General features: G+C 40.3%; 1 protein-coding gene across 1 annotated transcript in view; it reads right to left on the reverse strand.

The window, feature by feature from the left end:
• The window catches only part of ADGRD1 (adhesion G protein-coupled receptor D1), a 127,433-nt gene that overhangs the window by 89,190 nt on the left and 21,095 nt on the right, over window positions 1–17,148 (reverse strand). The window contains exons 12-13 of the mRNA XM_065646347.1: window positions 16,184–16,259; window positions 13,282–13,423 (exon numbers count right to left, since the gene is read on the reverse strand). Of these exons, the coding sequence (XP_065502419.1) occupies window positions 13,282–13,423; window positions 16,184–16,259 (218 nt within the window). The remainder of the gene's footprint in view (window positions 1–13,281; window positions 13,424–16,183; window positions 16,260–17,148) is intronic.

Genomic DNA, 17,148 nt, shown 5'->3' on the forward strand with positions numbered 1-17,148 from the left:
AACAGTTAAGCAGATGCGTGTGGAATAAACCAAACACAGCGCAAGTGTCACATCTCCAGCGATAACATTTTCAGGGGAAAAGTCATCCCCCTTGCCCAGGTCTCTCCATCACGCACATTCCTCCCCCGGCTCGGCGCTGCCCCATCGCCCGCAGTCCCTTAACGCCTGGAGTTGCCGTAGCTGGGCAGAACAAACCCTGCAAGATACTTACACACATGATACCAAAGGAAAGCAGGGCAAGGATTAAATTATAAACCACAGTGACTTTAAATGAAATAACACAGCAGGTTGTGATGACCATTTGCTATGGTCGTTTGGTACCTGGCTTTGAAGATACGCCAGAGTAGGTGTAGATGTGAGAAAGAAGAGGGGACTGCTGGCCCGGCTGAGGTTTGTATGATATCCCAGGTGGGGTCTATGTTCCTCCTCCTTCCGTGTCTCCAAACTGCCTCTCCTTGACTCGGTGCCTAGAAAATCTGGTCACCTTATATATAGTTGGCAACACATCAATGTACAAGTCCACACTGCCATCTGAAAGTGATCATTTTACTGCCCACACTGGAAGAATGTTTCCCCACAGGAATATGGAATTTTATGAGCGTTATAAAAAGTTTCTGGCACCACAACATATTATCACTGCGGTATAAATTACTGATGTGCACGTCAGCTACGGGCCAGTGGGGCCGGCAGCCAGAACCCCCTCTCTGCTCTGGAAGAGCTGCCCGGGCAATGCCCCCGCGCATCCTCCATCCTCAGCGTCCCGGGGTGCTCCTGCCCAAGACGAATGAGTCCCAGCCAGAGGGGAGAGGGGCAGAGCAGAAAGCTCTTGCATCACATATTGATCAGCCGACAACTGCAGCGGCAGACAATGTTTTGACAGCATTTGTCTTGCTGCCAACAAGAGCAAAAACGTAATGCTGTTTTTCATCAGTAGATACGATAGCTACAGTTAGTTTTGCCTTGCTCTCAAGCTTGGAATAAATTAAACAGAGTATATTTGAATATATGTAAGTATACTTTGTTCTTAAAAATATAAGATACTTAGATTCTCATCAGGCCATATGTTTCAGCTGCACAAACAGGGAATCCAGAGTGTGGGCACAGTCTGGTTCCTCCCTGGTCCTTTACTTTGGGGAAAAAAGAGCATCCAAGCCTTGAGGCATTCATCAGAACCTCTGCAGCTGAAGTAATACCAAGTTTTGGACCTTGTAACTTAGAGCAAACTACAGCTAGATGATGAGTCTTTATCTCCTGCTCAGAAAGCCAGTGCTACGAGGCAATGTCGTATGAAGAATTCTGTCAGACAAATTAGAAAGACTGCAGCTCAGACTGAAACAATTAATCTGTATGCAGGGCTTGTCATCATTTCCCATTAGTTTGGAAGCTCCAGCCTTGTCAGTGATCCATCAGTAGTTCCAAGACACATTTTTATTTTCAGGGCTCTATAGCTCTGGGCTGAACACCATTTGTGGTGTCATCAAAACATATAAAACTTGGTTCAGTCATGCAAGAAGGAATGAGAAAAAATAAAGGACTTTTATAGTCTCAGTACCTTTCCCTTTTAAATTTTTTTTCTCCCTCCAAATGCGTTCATTAGGCTTAAATGTTGCATGCTACAGAAAATCCAAAATGAGGCAAGTTTTTCTCAGCAAGTAATCCAAATTTCAGTCATTACAAATATAAATCTCCATGTCTCATCTGTACAGTCCTTACTAAGCACAAATGGTACCTCTAATTGCTTAATGTGTCTGTCGCCCACCTCACCATATTGGCCACAGCAGGGACCTTCCCTGGGAGTGCTGATCTGCTTAATTTTGCAGCCAATTAAGACACAAAGGACGGGGTTTAGCTGAGCAAATCTAGATGCTTATCACTCCAGCCTCCCTTCATATCAGTGGAGACAAATAGGAGTAATACAGCCAATACATTTTAAACAGGTACTTTGGCATGAGCTGGATCATATCCTGGAAGAACTAACAATATCTGTACAGAACTATACAGAAAATCTGTGCTGCTGAGCAAACATGGAGATGTCAATTATACAGGGTGTTAAAATAACTTTAAAAAATTCTTACTCAAACACATCTTGACCCAGGTCTTCAAATGCAAACAAGGTGCCAGCTTCATCCAAATAGCGGGTAACTGGATATCCAAATACTTTTACAGATCTAGCCCCATACATTTCTGAATTGCAACATGGACCTGCTGGAATAGCAGTGAGTGAAGGTCCAGGAAGAGTTTTGTTTGCTCTTCGTCTAGTGTGAAGGGCAAGAAATACACCTCTGACACTTTGGTTTACTATTATACAATGCAGAAGCTAATCAACTCTGCTAGCATTAAAACGTGCTGCAAAAGTCAGTCCCAAAAACCTGTGGCATGAAGATGAAATTCTTTGATGATATGAAAGAAAATATGAAAAAGACATAGAAACTTAGATACCAAGTAATAAAATTATGTTCTACAAGATTTGCCTACCAGCAAAGATAGGGATGAAATGTGTGCAGCAGTAAAGTGTAAGCGAAAAGCAGCTCTTCTAAAAGTAGCCCTGGTACAGAGTCATTGTATTGATTAATTGCCTGTATACAACTGATCACTATATTTAATCCTGTAAATCTCAGGGCAGGGGTTACATGTCATTAACGGAGACAGAGTCAGGCAAATATGTATAAAAGCTCAAGAAATAGTAGATACCTAGGAAAAAAAGTCACAGCTTGCAAGAAATGCAAAATTCAGCACTTCTGCTCACTCCGTAACTTGAAGATGTTACACCTAGTTTAGGTAAACGTGGCCAAAAGAGAAAATCTTTGTGGGTCTTCTCAGACAGGATAAGGAGTCTCCGTAGTCTCTGTCCCCACTAGGACAGGAGGTTTCAGGCCGGCAAGATCAGACCCAAACAGTGTAAAAGAATCACCGCTTGGTCAGTCGCCACCTTTTATCTTAAGGAATAACAGGAGAAGCAATTTGGGATGTTCCACAGACTTTTAAAGAGGCAACGAGCAAGTTACCCAGCAACTCTTTCTTTTTATATTCAGTATTTGGCTGAGTTTTCTGAGGTTTTTTACTGTGTGGGTTTTAAGAATAAACATCTGTTCTGAGCATTTCAACATCGTGTAAAATTCAAGACACCAGTAACTTTGATGATCCCCAGAGTCATGGGTTATTCTTTTTTTCCTCACTGAAGCAGCGCAATTTTAACTCAAGAGCCGCAGTTAAAAATTGGGCTTTTTGGAGTCTGCCTTTCAGGAACAGTCTTCAGTAACTACTTAAAATTTGTTGCTCTGCTAAATATTCTTGCCAGTACATTTATTTTCTGCTGGCTAGTTGATAGTTGCAGGAAGCAAACTTCAAATGATCTTTTTTTCTCAAGTGGAAAAGTATTTATGGCTTTTGTTTTAATAATATTTACTGAGCTCTAACTTTTCTCAAGAGAAAGCCAAAGAATGAGTTAAAATATGTAAATCCAGTTCTGAGATATACAAAATATTCAAGTTGAGGGAAGTAAAAAGCTAATCAACAGGCTGCAGATGATGCCAGAAGACTGGAAGCACACAATAAAGAAATCTACTATATACTGAAGTTGTGCTTTTGTTCCCTTGGGTGCAGATTTTACCATAATAAAGCACTGAGTCTCTGCAATTCTTTTCGTGAATTTTACTGGAAATATTTCTACCATTTCATCAGGTTTGATGTTCACAGGATATACGGGAGTCTGATGTTTACGTGGTTAGCTGAGAAATACTTGATTTAAAGTGACATCACATGCTCCAAGGTGGTTGGATAAGCGTGAGGTTATTTCTTAAAATAATCAGGCTCAATAACACATTTATAGGGAGCTCGTTCCCTCCACGGGACTGTGCGGGACGTTCATCCTGAACGATTTGTGCGCAGCATCCCCCGTCACCCCCCCAGCTGGCCATCCCCACTCTGCTCTTCCTTCCTGTGCGTTTTAATGCTAAAGAGAAATCTACAAAAGAAAATAAGTCAAAAAAAAAAAAAATCCCTGTTAGACAAACTATCGACCTTTAGTTAGGATTTAAAGGCAGGGATTTCATGGTCAGACACAGAGCTGTGCAGGAACGCAGCCCATTGCGTTTGCGTCTTCATTGCTCCTGCCTCTTTGGCTGCAAATTCAGTAATAAATGGGCCTTGAGCATCTCTCTGAAGCTCCCTCAGCAAAAGCTTTGACCCGAAAGCTGAGAAGCGGAGCTGGCCTTATCACATGCTGAGCAACGAAGTGAACGAGCTGCCAGCGCTCAGCCAGTTTGCAACAGAACTGGGTCCTGGACGCTGAATTTTCGCCTATTTGTCTCACACTGGCAACTGTTCCCAAGAGCAAATTGATGCTTCTCTGAAACAGAAACGGTGCTCGTGCTATATTTTCTTCTGCTATAATAAATTATTCCCTGGATGATTTTCTTCCTTCGCCCACATCTCTTTTACCCCCGCTGACACTTTGTCTAACTCCTGGCAGAATTTCAACGTAAATATTTGTGCTCCTTGAAGGAATGCACATCAAGCCCAACTGCTTTGCGAAGGAGAAAAGTGCGAAGCTGCCACAGCTCCTCGGTGACAGCTCCGGAGGACCCAGCGCCGCGTTCGCAGGGCCGAGAAAGGGAACGTCCAGACCTCGTCTCCAAGCGTGCTCTGCCATTCACCAGACAACTGCACCCTAAGAGGCAGGTTTAAGTTTCAAAGCTTTTATACGGCAGTCTGAAATAACAGCCCGAAACACATTTTTACTGGTAGCGTTCAGCAGGTTTGCAGTAGTCACATTTTTGCAAATTTTAGCAATTTGTGGAAGTACAAAGGCTGTACAATAATATTCTGGGGGCCGCTATGGCTGAATCTGACACTGTCTTTCCTGGAGATGTCCTCGGTTACTACCAAGTGCCATCATTTTATTAACTTAAGTGAACTCCTGCTGAGAACCCGCCCCCACTGAATGTTTATCCAGTTTATATAACTGGATGTTTATATGTTTTCTCCCCAGTTTGAACAAGAACAAACAAAACCATTGGACCAGAAAACAGATCACCACAACAGTTCATATATTGAAATCAATGGAAATCAGGACTTTAATACTTACATAAATCTAGGGGAAAAGTTTTGTATGAATCATAACACAACCATTTTATAGAAAGTGAAACTCAGAAATCAGAGATTAGAATAAAAATTCAATACTCTTCTGGCTTTTTTAATTAGCGGGAGTGCATAATTAATGACATTACATTGCAAGGCTAACTTTCTTGACAAAGAAATATTGATCCAGTTCTGAGAGCCTTTAAGTAATACTCCTAAAAGAAGAGCTAGCATTTGTCTGCCATATGCCAAAAATTAAGAAAAAAAATTTTATTGCGGGGGGGACAAAACAAAAAACAACGAACGAACAGAACATAAAACCGCAAAACACCACACCAAAAACAAACTCTGACAAATCTGAAATTCTGCAACTTGTTGAGGGTAGAATTGTCATCCCTCATAACAAGTGGAAACCAGTAGGATTTCATCAGTGCAGCTGAATAATTACAAACATCATTCAGAAAACCAAATTCCCTGGTGTGTCTGGTGCTCCCTCAAATTGATTCTCTTGCTGGCTATTCAAGTTGTATTTGACATCAATTATCATAACAGAAAGCAAGGAATGAAAAATACAGACAGCAGCGCTCCTGAAATTATGGCTGTTGAAATGGTTTAAAATATTTTTAGGCTAATAAAGTCTATTGTAAAAATTGTTGCCAAAGAGCATCATAATTCACACGCCGCTTCCATTCCTTAAGTGGCACAGAATATTATTTTCCCTTGTAACTTTATATATTAGAAGTCTCCTTGGGCATTCAGTTAAGACATTCTCTACCTTACAGCCACAGAGAGACTACAAAAGTAAAATGTCCCCTGTGCATGGGTGCATTGCAAAAATATTAGATCTTATGGAGGCTTTTTGTACCACCTTATAATACAGGGTATAACCAACTCTCCAATGCACAGAGAAAAGACGCTCTGACACTGTACCCAACATCTCCCCTTCCTCCTGTTTATCCAGAATGCACAGTAGAATCTCCAAAATGTTGGTAATATCAGCAGTTATTACATTATCACACCGAACAAAGAGATTTAGTCACACTATAGAGGATTAATTTATTTCACGGCTCTTTGATTAGCATGAATGCAAAATAAAGAAGTTGATGACTTGCACTGGACTAAAAGCTGGTGACTAAACGTTTTTCACTAGATGATCAACCGTCCATCTAGGGATTAATTCCACCCTAATCCTGACATGAGCCGTCAAAGTACATTTCATCATCTGAACCCCGTAAGTTCTTCCTACCGTGCACCGTATAGAATATAAGAGGAGAGGTTTAATTCTAGGATGGAAGAATTACATCTTCCTTCTATCAAAATACTCAGGCTTAGTTAAAGCCTCACATTATCTGGCACGGCCGGTTTTTCAGCAATATGGAGTTTAATATAAACATTAAGCATGCACAAATATATAAATATCAAGCTATAATATGACTAAATTAGGATAGATAGAGATATATAGATACAGATACGACAACCAAAAAAAAAAAATAGTTGACCAGATTAGACTTGCTCTAACTAAACCTGAGAATTTATTTTAACCAATACTGGAAATACCAATCTGTTTCTTTCTCTGAAATCAACCCAAAGGTTTTTACTAAAAATACCTGTACCTTTGAGACCTGACTTTCTGCACTTATCTCCATAAGGATTTCCAAAGTGATCTTTACATCAAGCACATTGTATAGCCCCCTGTGTTGGTTGTACACAGGAAACATCTCTAGGCTCAACTCTGGCAGAACAAATAAAACACCAAAATCTAATAATCTGAGGAAAAAAAAATTCTGAAAGAAAAAAAATCTTTTAGAAAACAACCTGGGGAAAATAAATTACACAGGGGAATGTAAGGAATTAATTTTTTAAAAGAACAGGTTAGTATTCTGAAGTAGAGCTTTAAACTTATCCAAACTTCATTTACTACAAATTAATTCCATGAATAAATGAAATAGAAAAGTAATTTATCCGTTTGTGATTTTCACATACATCTCTCCTTGTTTAGCACTATCAAACACCCAACTTCAGCCAAGCACTTGGCAACGGGCTCGATTCAAATCGCGTGAGCAACCCCTGTGAAAATGCTGCTCCGTGCTTCGCTCTCCCTCCCACACCACGATGCCCCGGCTGTCACACAAGGCGCTTCTCGTGTGCACCCACCTTCATCTGGAGCGCACTTGCCCCGTTCAAGCGTGTGTTAGTCATTAAACGACGGCTTGAACAGATCGAGATTACTGAGACTGATGGCGAGTCCTGCAGAGGAGGAAGGTGAGGGGAAAAAACGAAAGTCCCTCCTCAGCAGCTGCACATTTTCTGCTAGAAAAACAACAAGTTTCTTTTACTAGCTCTTAACATTATTATCAGCTTAATACCATTATCAGCTGTGTTGCAAAGCAGAGGGAACCGAGCTGCAGTGCCTGGTGTAACCAGCATTGGGGAGGGAAACCAGCTAAACCAGAAATGTGAGCAGGCACAGATTTCTCTGAAGTCCCACTCCTCTGCTATTTCTGAGCTAAAATTATCACTGTTTTCTAAGCCAAACTTTTTTATTCACATTGTGTGAAGTAAATACAAGCATTGTTTCAGAGCGGGGATGTTGCTGTAACAGAGCCCATACTTAGCCATGCTGCTGCCCTGTAATTAGTGCAATTTCAGGAGACGCTGGTTTTCTTTGGAAGAAATGCCACCGTGGAAAGGCAAAGGCAGATCACAGCACTGCTGAGCAGGTGCCTTATTTTTCCATCACTGGTTAAATCCAGCAATTCAGGAGTGTAATAAAAAGGGCAAACTTCCTTCCAAAATCTGGGCAATTTCTTCTGTACTAATGGTGCTAATCACCAGCAGCAGAGAAGAATTTTTGCCTCTATTAAATTGTATAACTGGTATCTCTCCCTCTACCATCCCTGCTTTTTTGTTCTGGCTATGAGGACTCCACTCTGGATGTGCATCATATTCTAGTTTTCCCATTCAGTGGTCCAAGGCAATATTCACAGCATTTTCCAGCAGAAATAGTGAATATTTAAAGGGAAATAATCAATTTGCATTAAGCGGACTTGTAGAGTTTTGCAATTCCTCTTCCTACGAACTATAAATTCATTCCATTTGGAAAGTGCCCACTGCTTCTTTATCACCAGAACAAAGTAGAAGACAACTTTTCAACCCTCATTGCCACAAATTAAGCTCTTTCAGTTCCACAAACCCACCCTGAACTCCCTCACCCCCGGAGCGTCTGACGGGTGTAACCTGCCAATGTGCAACTTGGAATAAGTGAGGACCGAAAGCTTGGGCCCATGGCACTCAGCAGTTCTACCATGGACTGTAATTAAATTGATATTAAATGTATCTCTTTACAGCCTTGGAAACATACTCTCTCCAAGCGTCTGACTCCAGTAAATCTGAAATTCTCAATCAGCAAAACTATTTCTGATTGATTTAAAAAAAAAAAAAAAAAAAGGTAATTTAGGCATTTTGAATCTAAATCCATTTTTTTGCAATTTCAAATGCTCCAGTTTGCTTCTGCCACTTCAAACCAGCTTGACCTCATCAAGAGAGGTTTTACAGGATCCATACTCAGTGGGGATTAGGGACTAGGCGCTATGTTATTCTTTCCTGTTTATAATTTTAAACAAAGTTACTAAGATCTGAATGTTGGCCACTTCACCTCTGCAGGAAATTTTATTCATAACATTTAAATATGTGTGTACTTGTATTAACATTAACATGCAAAAAAAATACAATTTTTTATAGCAGAAACCCTGACAGTTCATTAAATGTAGCACAACCAGCTGGAATTCCTGCAGTAAGACATCACCACACGCAAGGATGCTTTGAGGATGTGGTCACTGATGAGGAACTTAAACAAGAGGAATTAAATTGAATTTTAAAATTACTTTTGCCACTGGAACAGAACTCTACATCACTGGACCAGATTTGATCATGTCAAATAGAAACCCTGCAATTTTCTCTTCTCCTCCTGTGACAAATGTCCAATCAAAGACCAAGAGTGAAGCAGCACAAAATGCCACCACTCTGTAAAACAGGATAACTGTGGAATTCATTCCTGGGTTTATAAGTAAGCAAGATTTTTTCAAAGGTTATTGCTTGGTATTGACTGGCCTCCAACTGCTGATGCACTGCTACTTGTGAGCAGAAATTTGAACGAGGAAAAGCAGATTGACAACAGCTGATTCCAGTCACCAGTGGTTATTTTCTTTAGGCAAGAGGTAATTTTATAGATACTAAGAGGAAGCTGGCATATAAAAATGACCCACATATCCAAAAAATTAAAGTCAGCAACTAAACTTAAAATTGAAAGCAAACTTTACTTCTACACTTCAAAAAACATTCAACCGCTTCCTGATGCCCTCACTCCTGTTCCAGTATCCACCTCAAAGGCAAAGGACTCATTTACAAAGAAACATTGAGGACTTGTTTCAGGACAGATAAGTGATAAGACAGAGAAATAACTGTGCCGCCGAAGGATTAAGTCTGTTCTGACATGGAAATGAAACCTTCTATGAATTACAGCTTAATACAATGCAATCCTGATTCTTACAACAGGCAATGTTCAATATACTTAATGAAAATCTATATTTTTTGTTAGTGCACCTTTCTAGGCTTTTAGAATGGATTCCCATGAGAAAAGTCCTGGGATGTTTCTGTTAATAACATTAGCCATACAGAACTATTGCTGTATTTTTAAGAGATGCTGTATATCATCATAATAACTATGGGTATTTTAAGGTTGCCCAGGAGCAAGAAAATCAGCTGTAACTATGTTCATTTCTCATTTGAACTCAATGGATTTTCTGTATTCTTTATAACAAAGATTTAACTTGCGTAACAAAATGCTGAACTTCACATTGATTTTTTTTAAAGTACAAGGTGGTTTTTTTTTTTCTTTTGCCTAATTGTGGTACACCCTAAAAGTTTTAATTGCATTTTATTCAAGTTTTTCTGGCAAAGTCCATCCAGAGAAGAATTATACCATTGTTCTGCAGATGTGAGCAAAAGTCATTGTTTTTCCTCAATCAATATATAAATTAGTCAACACTTAATTCACCATAAAAATAAACTGGCTCCACATTGATTTCTCTCTCTCATGGTAGCGCTAATATTTGTGTACAAATGGGAATTGGTTCTTCTGTCTTTCTATTTTCCTATCAGTAATGATGTTAAGCAAACCTCAGGATATTGTACACTGCTGGCCATACAAAAGATGATGACCAAGTACCTTTTAGAGGCAAAAGTCCCATTGCTATTCAATTGAGCTATTCAAAAGCTCAATTAAAATGTTCCCTAACCTTATGTCTCCAAGAACTGCAAGAACTACCAGCACTTTATCACGGGAGCACAGTTGAGAGCAGAGGAGCTCTGCCTGCCCCTGGACTTTCCCATCTCCAAAGGAAAACCCCAGCAGAGCTCTTCCCAGACACGCACGGATGGATTCTGACACCCTATGGCTCCTGGCTCTCCAATAGGGGAGAAAAACCGACAGGGAAGGGAGAAACTTGGATTGAGATATAAACACAGCTTAATAACAAGATACTAAGACACTACTAGTAAATATATATAAAAAAATAGAAATAAAAGATAACCAAGGCAATTCCTCGGGAATTCTGTCCATGCTGAGCAGCCAGTCCCAGGAAGCAGCATCTGGTCCCAATCCCAAAGGGAGGAAAAAAAAAAGGAAAAAAGCAGAAAAGCCCAGAGACCTCTGCAAAACAGCAAAAGGCCAAACTGAACATCCCGAACCCAACTCACCTGGGTCAAGAGCCAGAGCGAGAACAACCCAGAGAGAGAGCAGAAGATCAGAAGATCAGCCCCTTCCTTGAATAATTAGCATGACACAAATGGGCTGGAACACCCTGACTGCTCAGTCTGGGTGCCCGTCCAGCTCTGCCCATCCGTCCCCTCCCTCGATGCCTCACACCTGCGGGCAGAGCTCAGGCCAGAGCAATTAAACACATTAACTCTCTGCTGGGCTGTTCTCTTGTTCTCAAGCTAAGTCCAAATAATGACTGTGTTAGCTAGGAAAAAGAAAGGTTTCTAACTGCACAAAGAAAATTAACTCATTTTCACTCAAACCAGCATAACTTGTTATTTTTCACTTGTTCTTGTTACACTTTGCTCTGTTAAACTGAGAGCGTTATGTGGAACAAACAGGCAGCTATAAGAATGAGATTGGTATCCACTTCAAGTGTTTCTCCCATTACTACAACAAGCAAACAGTATTTTAATGGATGAAACAGGTTTCTAAGCCACATTTTATGCTCTTGGTTTAGTCATTATATTCAATCATAAACTTACATAAATAGCTTCACTGTTACTCTTTAAAATAAAGTACATACTTTAACACAGTGATCTTGCAGCCAGAATATTTAACTTTTTAAATTCTATTTTTAAAGTAGCGAGCATATCGAACTAAACGATGGAGAGTGCAATAATATGTAGTATGATAGAAAGGACCTGTGCTGCTAACGTGTGAAAGGCTTCAGAGGGCAGACAGCACCGAGCTGCTTTTCCAAAGCTGTTAACGCAATGGCGTAGGTTTCCCCTATTTCCCACAAGAATGTTAAAAACTAGCATTTAAAATAAATAAATACACACACACACCACAAAGCACACTACACAGAGGGACCCAAACACTGAAAACGAGTCGCAGCTGTCAGCAGGATGAGCAACACCTGAACATTCCCCCAGGTGGAAAATGGAAGTGAGCGCAGTAGATAAGAGATAGTAGATAAGAGCTGCCTGCCTGTGAAGGTATTGCCAGTTCTGGGAGAGAAAAAAATCTACCCCTCCAACGCACAATGTAAAGCACAAAATGCTCTACCTGGAGTCCGCAACTCCCACACAGCCTGTGTCTGTTATGTATAGGATGTTCGACAGACACGTTCAGACCACATAGTTAGGGATTCTACTGACTAAAACAGATAAATGTAAAATTTATCATCTGTATACCACAATCCTGGTGATCGTCACTGTTAAAATCAGCAGGCATAAAGAAAAAACACACAGGTTTGTCTAACAGCCTGCTAGTAAACCATCATACAAAAGCATGAGGAGGTACCCAAATAAATAAAACAAAGTACATTTTATAAATGATCTACACAAAATACAGAGTTTTCACTTTGCAAGTGCCTCTAAGAAGCAACTAGGGACATTCAGGAGAGTCCTTAGTTTGAAAAACTGTCAGCAAAACAACACTTTTCATTTCTATGCCTTAGGCTCTTTTCACATATTTGTTTTCTGTAGCCTACTCCATTTTTATCAGAAGCCCAATAGGAAGAAGATAAAATGGCTTGAAAATAGCTGTTGAAAGAAAAAAAAAAAAAAGATAAAATATTCGGAAGAATATCGGAGATGTTTTCTAGGAAACATTTAAGAATTGAAATCTTTCTTTTCCATTTCCACTCAATGCTGTACGTAGGTCACAGGTGCTGCCTCACGCCAGCACCTCCAAGTTTGAACTCAGCTCTTCTCCGTTCCACTGACAAGACAAAGAGAGATGCCTTTATCTCCCAGATCAAACAAAACCAGTTATTTTTTCCAGTTCCCTGCTGGAATGTGCTAATTTGGTGAAACTGAAACGTCTCAGCAAAATTGATCAGTTTGAATAAAACTTATCTTTAGGTTTTCTCGGATCGTCCTGTTTCTTGTTTCTCAGAGTCAGAACGCTCCGCTCTCTGGAGAGGACGGTTGGCACTGCAGTGATCCGAACCCGCTGCACTGCTATCCCCGGAGGTGCTCTGCCCGTCAGACTGTATTTGCCCTTGGAGGAGCTCTTTCTCTCCGTTTATTCATGAGAACATTCAAAACACCTCAATTATCTCAGTGTGGATTAAGACCAAACGCAAGAAACATAAGTGAATTCCTGGTTTTGACAGCTCTAAGGAGAAAGCAGTAATTCACACCATCCTATTGCAGACTGCACAAACGCATCCATAAATAGTACATACGGAAAGGCCTGAAGCTATACTTGTCCACTACACCTTGTTCAACACGTGCACTAATCAGCCTTTTGGCAGCGAAGGAAACAGAAGCCATTGAAGCGTAGTGATTGGAAAAATATAATATCGTAGTTACAAACGCCACCTGAATTGCTACTAAAAATTCCCACAGAAATTAGAAGGGAAATACAAAGAATCCATGAAGTTCTGAACAGCCCTACCAATGGCCTCAACTGGTAGTTTCCATTTCACTTACCAGTTTGTGGGTGAGCTGGATGGTGATCAGAGGAGATCCTGAGAGATTGCGAGACAGCTTGGGTAGAGGTTCCACTTTGATGGAGATAAGGTAACTGGTTGCTGAGATCACGTAACCTTTGTAGGCAGCAGCTTCGGCAATCCTGGGAAAGAAACAAATATATTAAGGAAGTAAACCAACAAAAATTATTTAGTTTATCCACAACGAGAGGAGCACAGGACCTGCTTTTTCAATTCAAATCAACTAATTTCTGTAGAGGAGCAAGATCTGGCCCTGGAAGATCCTATAGGACTAGAAGCAACGGCTACAAACTATAGGGAACAGCTTTGGGCATTAGGAGATAATATCATAAGTGTCCTTCATTCTGCTCCTCTTTCGCAAACGTTTACACCTGACTGAAAGTGCTTTAGATAATCAGAGAAAATAAAACATCTAAAGTGATCTAAAAATAACCTAATGAAACTAAGGAACCGAAACGAGGAGCAAACTTGCAGGGATTTCGGGCTGTCTAATTAAACACGCATATCAGTGTGTAAGACACATACTTACATATGATGCATATAAACATCCACGTAGGGCTATATTTAGAAGTAATTTATAGCTTTATTTTGAAAAAAAATTGATTATGTCCACTTAGGTTTGTTAGAGAGTGAGTCAGATCACAATACAAACAGCTGAACCTGACTAAACATCTGATTAGTCCAGGTAATACTTTTTTTTTCCCCTCAGCTGAATTAATTTTGCAGTACGTAACAACCCTTTTATTTCTGCTTTCAGCTCAGACTTATGACTCTGACATTTTCACACATTCAGGAGTAACTGAGATCCATTTGGCTGTACCGTAACATTTTACACTATCAGTAACAAACTGTGCAGGAGTCTGTCGTCCAGTTACCTTCAGTGGGATTCCTACAGCTTTACACAAACTTTATAGGAGCAGGAGCAGAACTGGGCTCCAAACCTTTTTTCGATTTGATTTTTGTTTTGTAAAGAATCAAAACTGACTCCCCTGAGAAACTGCTATTTATGCAGTCTGAAAATAGAAGTCATCTGTCTGTACAGCACAAAAGCTCCAAGAGTTTTGCTTTTAGCTTTCCACCACAAAAGGAAAAAAGAAAGTTGCCCTCAAGAAGAAAATAGACAGACTTCAAATTACAGGTGCTCAAGTAGCACATGGCTAGAAAGACCATAAAAGAAAGTTCTTTAAAACAAACTACTCTGGGAAAACCTTGTTATTCCACTGAAATATAAGCTGAAAAGTTAAAATAGTACAGCACAAAAAATGAAAACCAAGCAGAAGAGAAGCATATACTTATTTTCAAAAGATATTTTGAATACCTGGGGTCTGATTCCGCAGAGGAAAATCGCTAAGCTGGCATTCCCTGCATGACTGGGATTTTAGATGCTGTTTTGGACTGATCTGCATCTAGAATTTTATAGACATGATTCTGTAGTGCATTACGTACTGCACACGGTTCAAGTTGTTCGGATTAATTGCAGAAATCTCGGAGGTGTTTGTTCTCCAGTGTCTTTGTGCTTCTCTTTAACATCACCATAGGGTCAGATCCTTCCTCCTCCCAAGTTGCTGCTAGTACATTCATACAGCTCGGTGGAACAGGAATGGGTCTCCAGGTTGTCCAGTTCCACAACATCCAGAGAATGTGCACAAAGGTGATGTAACTGTTCTATTTTGCTATATCAGAGCCCCAGGAGCTCTACGACAAGGCATCAGAATACAGTGTTTGGATATGCAGCATCTTTAACCACATTGTGCTTGCTAAACTTTGACTGAAGTCAAGACCACATTAATTCTTTTTCTCTCTTAAAGAAGTTGAGATTATAGCTTTTTCTCTTAATAAATTGCACTGATCCTCCTGCTTGGAAAACATAAGCTGTCATAAATTATTGCCTCTATTTCTTCGTGTCAGTAAGAAATACCGCACACTAATGACATGGTTCCTTTACAGCCAGCTGCTAAGCGCCCTTTTTCTGAGAGAGAGCAGGATAAACAGCAGTACAGCTTGCTACTCGATTTAAAAATGCCACTTAGTAATAGCTGTGTGATTATCTCGGTGTGATCAATGTGACCCTAAGCCAGGATTCGTTCCCCTGAAGTTCACCAGTGAGTTCCCGTGGTCGTGAGCTCCCTTGTAACCGTATCTAAAGAACGGGAATCCCTGACGAGATGCTGCATCTTTCCTTCTGCTGTCGGAAACAGCACAACAAAAAGTCACAGATTGGAAGAGATGAAGAGAGAGTTTAAACTAACCTAAGTACCCCAGCGAAGATCCAATCCATGAAGTCATACTAGCTTAAAAGGAAAGTGTAATGATTTACATGAATGGCCTTGCAAAATTCCCCGGGGAACTGTATTTCCAAGAGGTATACAGCTCTGCATTTACTTTATCTTATCTGCTAATGATTTCATTGATGCAGCACATAAAACAAAAGGTCTTTAAAGCATTGCCTGGTCTCCTGTTATAAAGCTACCTTTACAGGTTTCTAGGATTAGGATTCAGATTTTATCTAAAGAAGGATGTTATGTTTTCTTACTTGTTTCATTTAAGTGCAAGCTTTATCTTTATATGTGTCAGGAGAAAAGATGTAATTTCCTTTTATGAGACAGATTAAAATTATGACATTCTAATAGCAGATCTGATGAATGCAAGGAGAAGACAAAAAAAGACAAACGTGTCGCTCCGGGAATCTATTTTACTAAAGCATAAAACATCTAATGTAAGCTTTAATCTCTCTCTAGTTAATGACTACACGCCTTCAATATTGCAGAATCAGGGTTATGGTTCGTAATTTATTTACAGTTGATAATGACACGACTGTTATAAAGGTGTATCACTAAGGTAATAAACAAGCTGTTACAGCATGAGAGGTCTGAGATACTTACTTTGTATCCATAGGGTTGATATTATGAAAGAAATAATGCATGTTATGGTAGAGCAGGCCGACGATGGTGATCCAAGCTGCAAAAAGGGAACAGGGGTCATTCCTCAGAACAGTGTAAGCAGGAGATGCTTCTCTCCTAGACCTGAAATGCCATGGTAATTAAGAGCCTTGACTTCTGTCAACTTTCGTGTCTTCGGTTCAGCAGAATTCTGACTATTCTTTTAAGTGAAAAAGTACAGACATCTTGTAGTACAGCACAGGAAAGAGGTATCGAAATAAAACAGAAGGATGCCTGCCCTGCGCAACCCTGCTTCCAAAATAAGTTGTTAAAGTAATCAGTTGACAAATATAAATCCCCCTGCATAGCACTAGAAAGGGTTGCACGACATGCCAGAGTCAACCTCAGTGTCTTTACAGGAACCTCCAGGCTACTTCGCCACCCGCATCATTAACGGGCAGGTTACGGAACTCAAGCGCGGTGCCCGTCTCCGCGCGGGTTGCCCCTTTGCTGGGTGCATTCCAGGTATTTGTGGGTTCTCCAGCGTTTGAGGGAAGAGACAGCCGCACGTTTTGTAAGTCTCAGCCACACAGATGTCTTTGACTGCCCTTTTTGCTGGGTTCCAAGTATTCATAGTGTCAACTGTTTAAGGCGGAATAACAACTTTTTAGGCTAGTTCATTTGGACAGTGTAGAAGTGTGGCCTGAAGGCTGAAATTACTCAGAAGTGAGCTTTAGCTGGAAAAAGAGTTAAACATTTAGTGGGCGGGATCATTTCAGGATACCAAGCATGATAATGTTCTGAAAGAAAAAAAATAATCCGTGCGGTGAGAGACTTTATAAGTGGTAAAAGAAAAAAGTCCTCTCGCGTTATTTTTGGCATTGCAAGTTGGTTTGAAATTCTGTTATTCAAGGCTCAGAGCACTCGCAGCCAAGTCTCCAGCCTGAGCAAAGAACCGAAGCGTCACC

The sequence above is a fragment of the Caloenas nicobarica genome, chromosome 16, assembly GCF_036013445.1.
Source record: "Caloenas nicobarica isolate bCalNic1 chromosome 16, bCalNic1.hap1, whole genome shotgun sequence".
In the NCBI taxonomy this organism is placed as follows: Eukaryota; Metazoa; Chordata; class Aves; order Columbiformes; family Columbidae; genus Caloenas; species Caloenas nicobarica.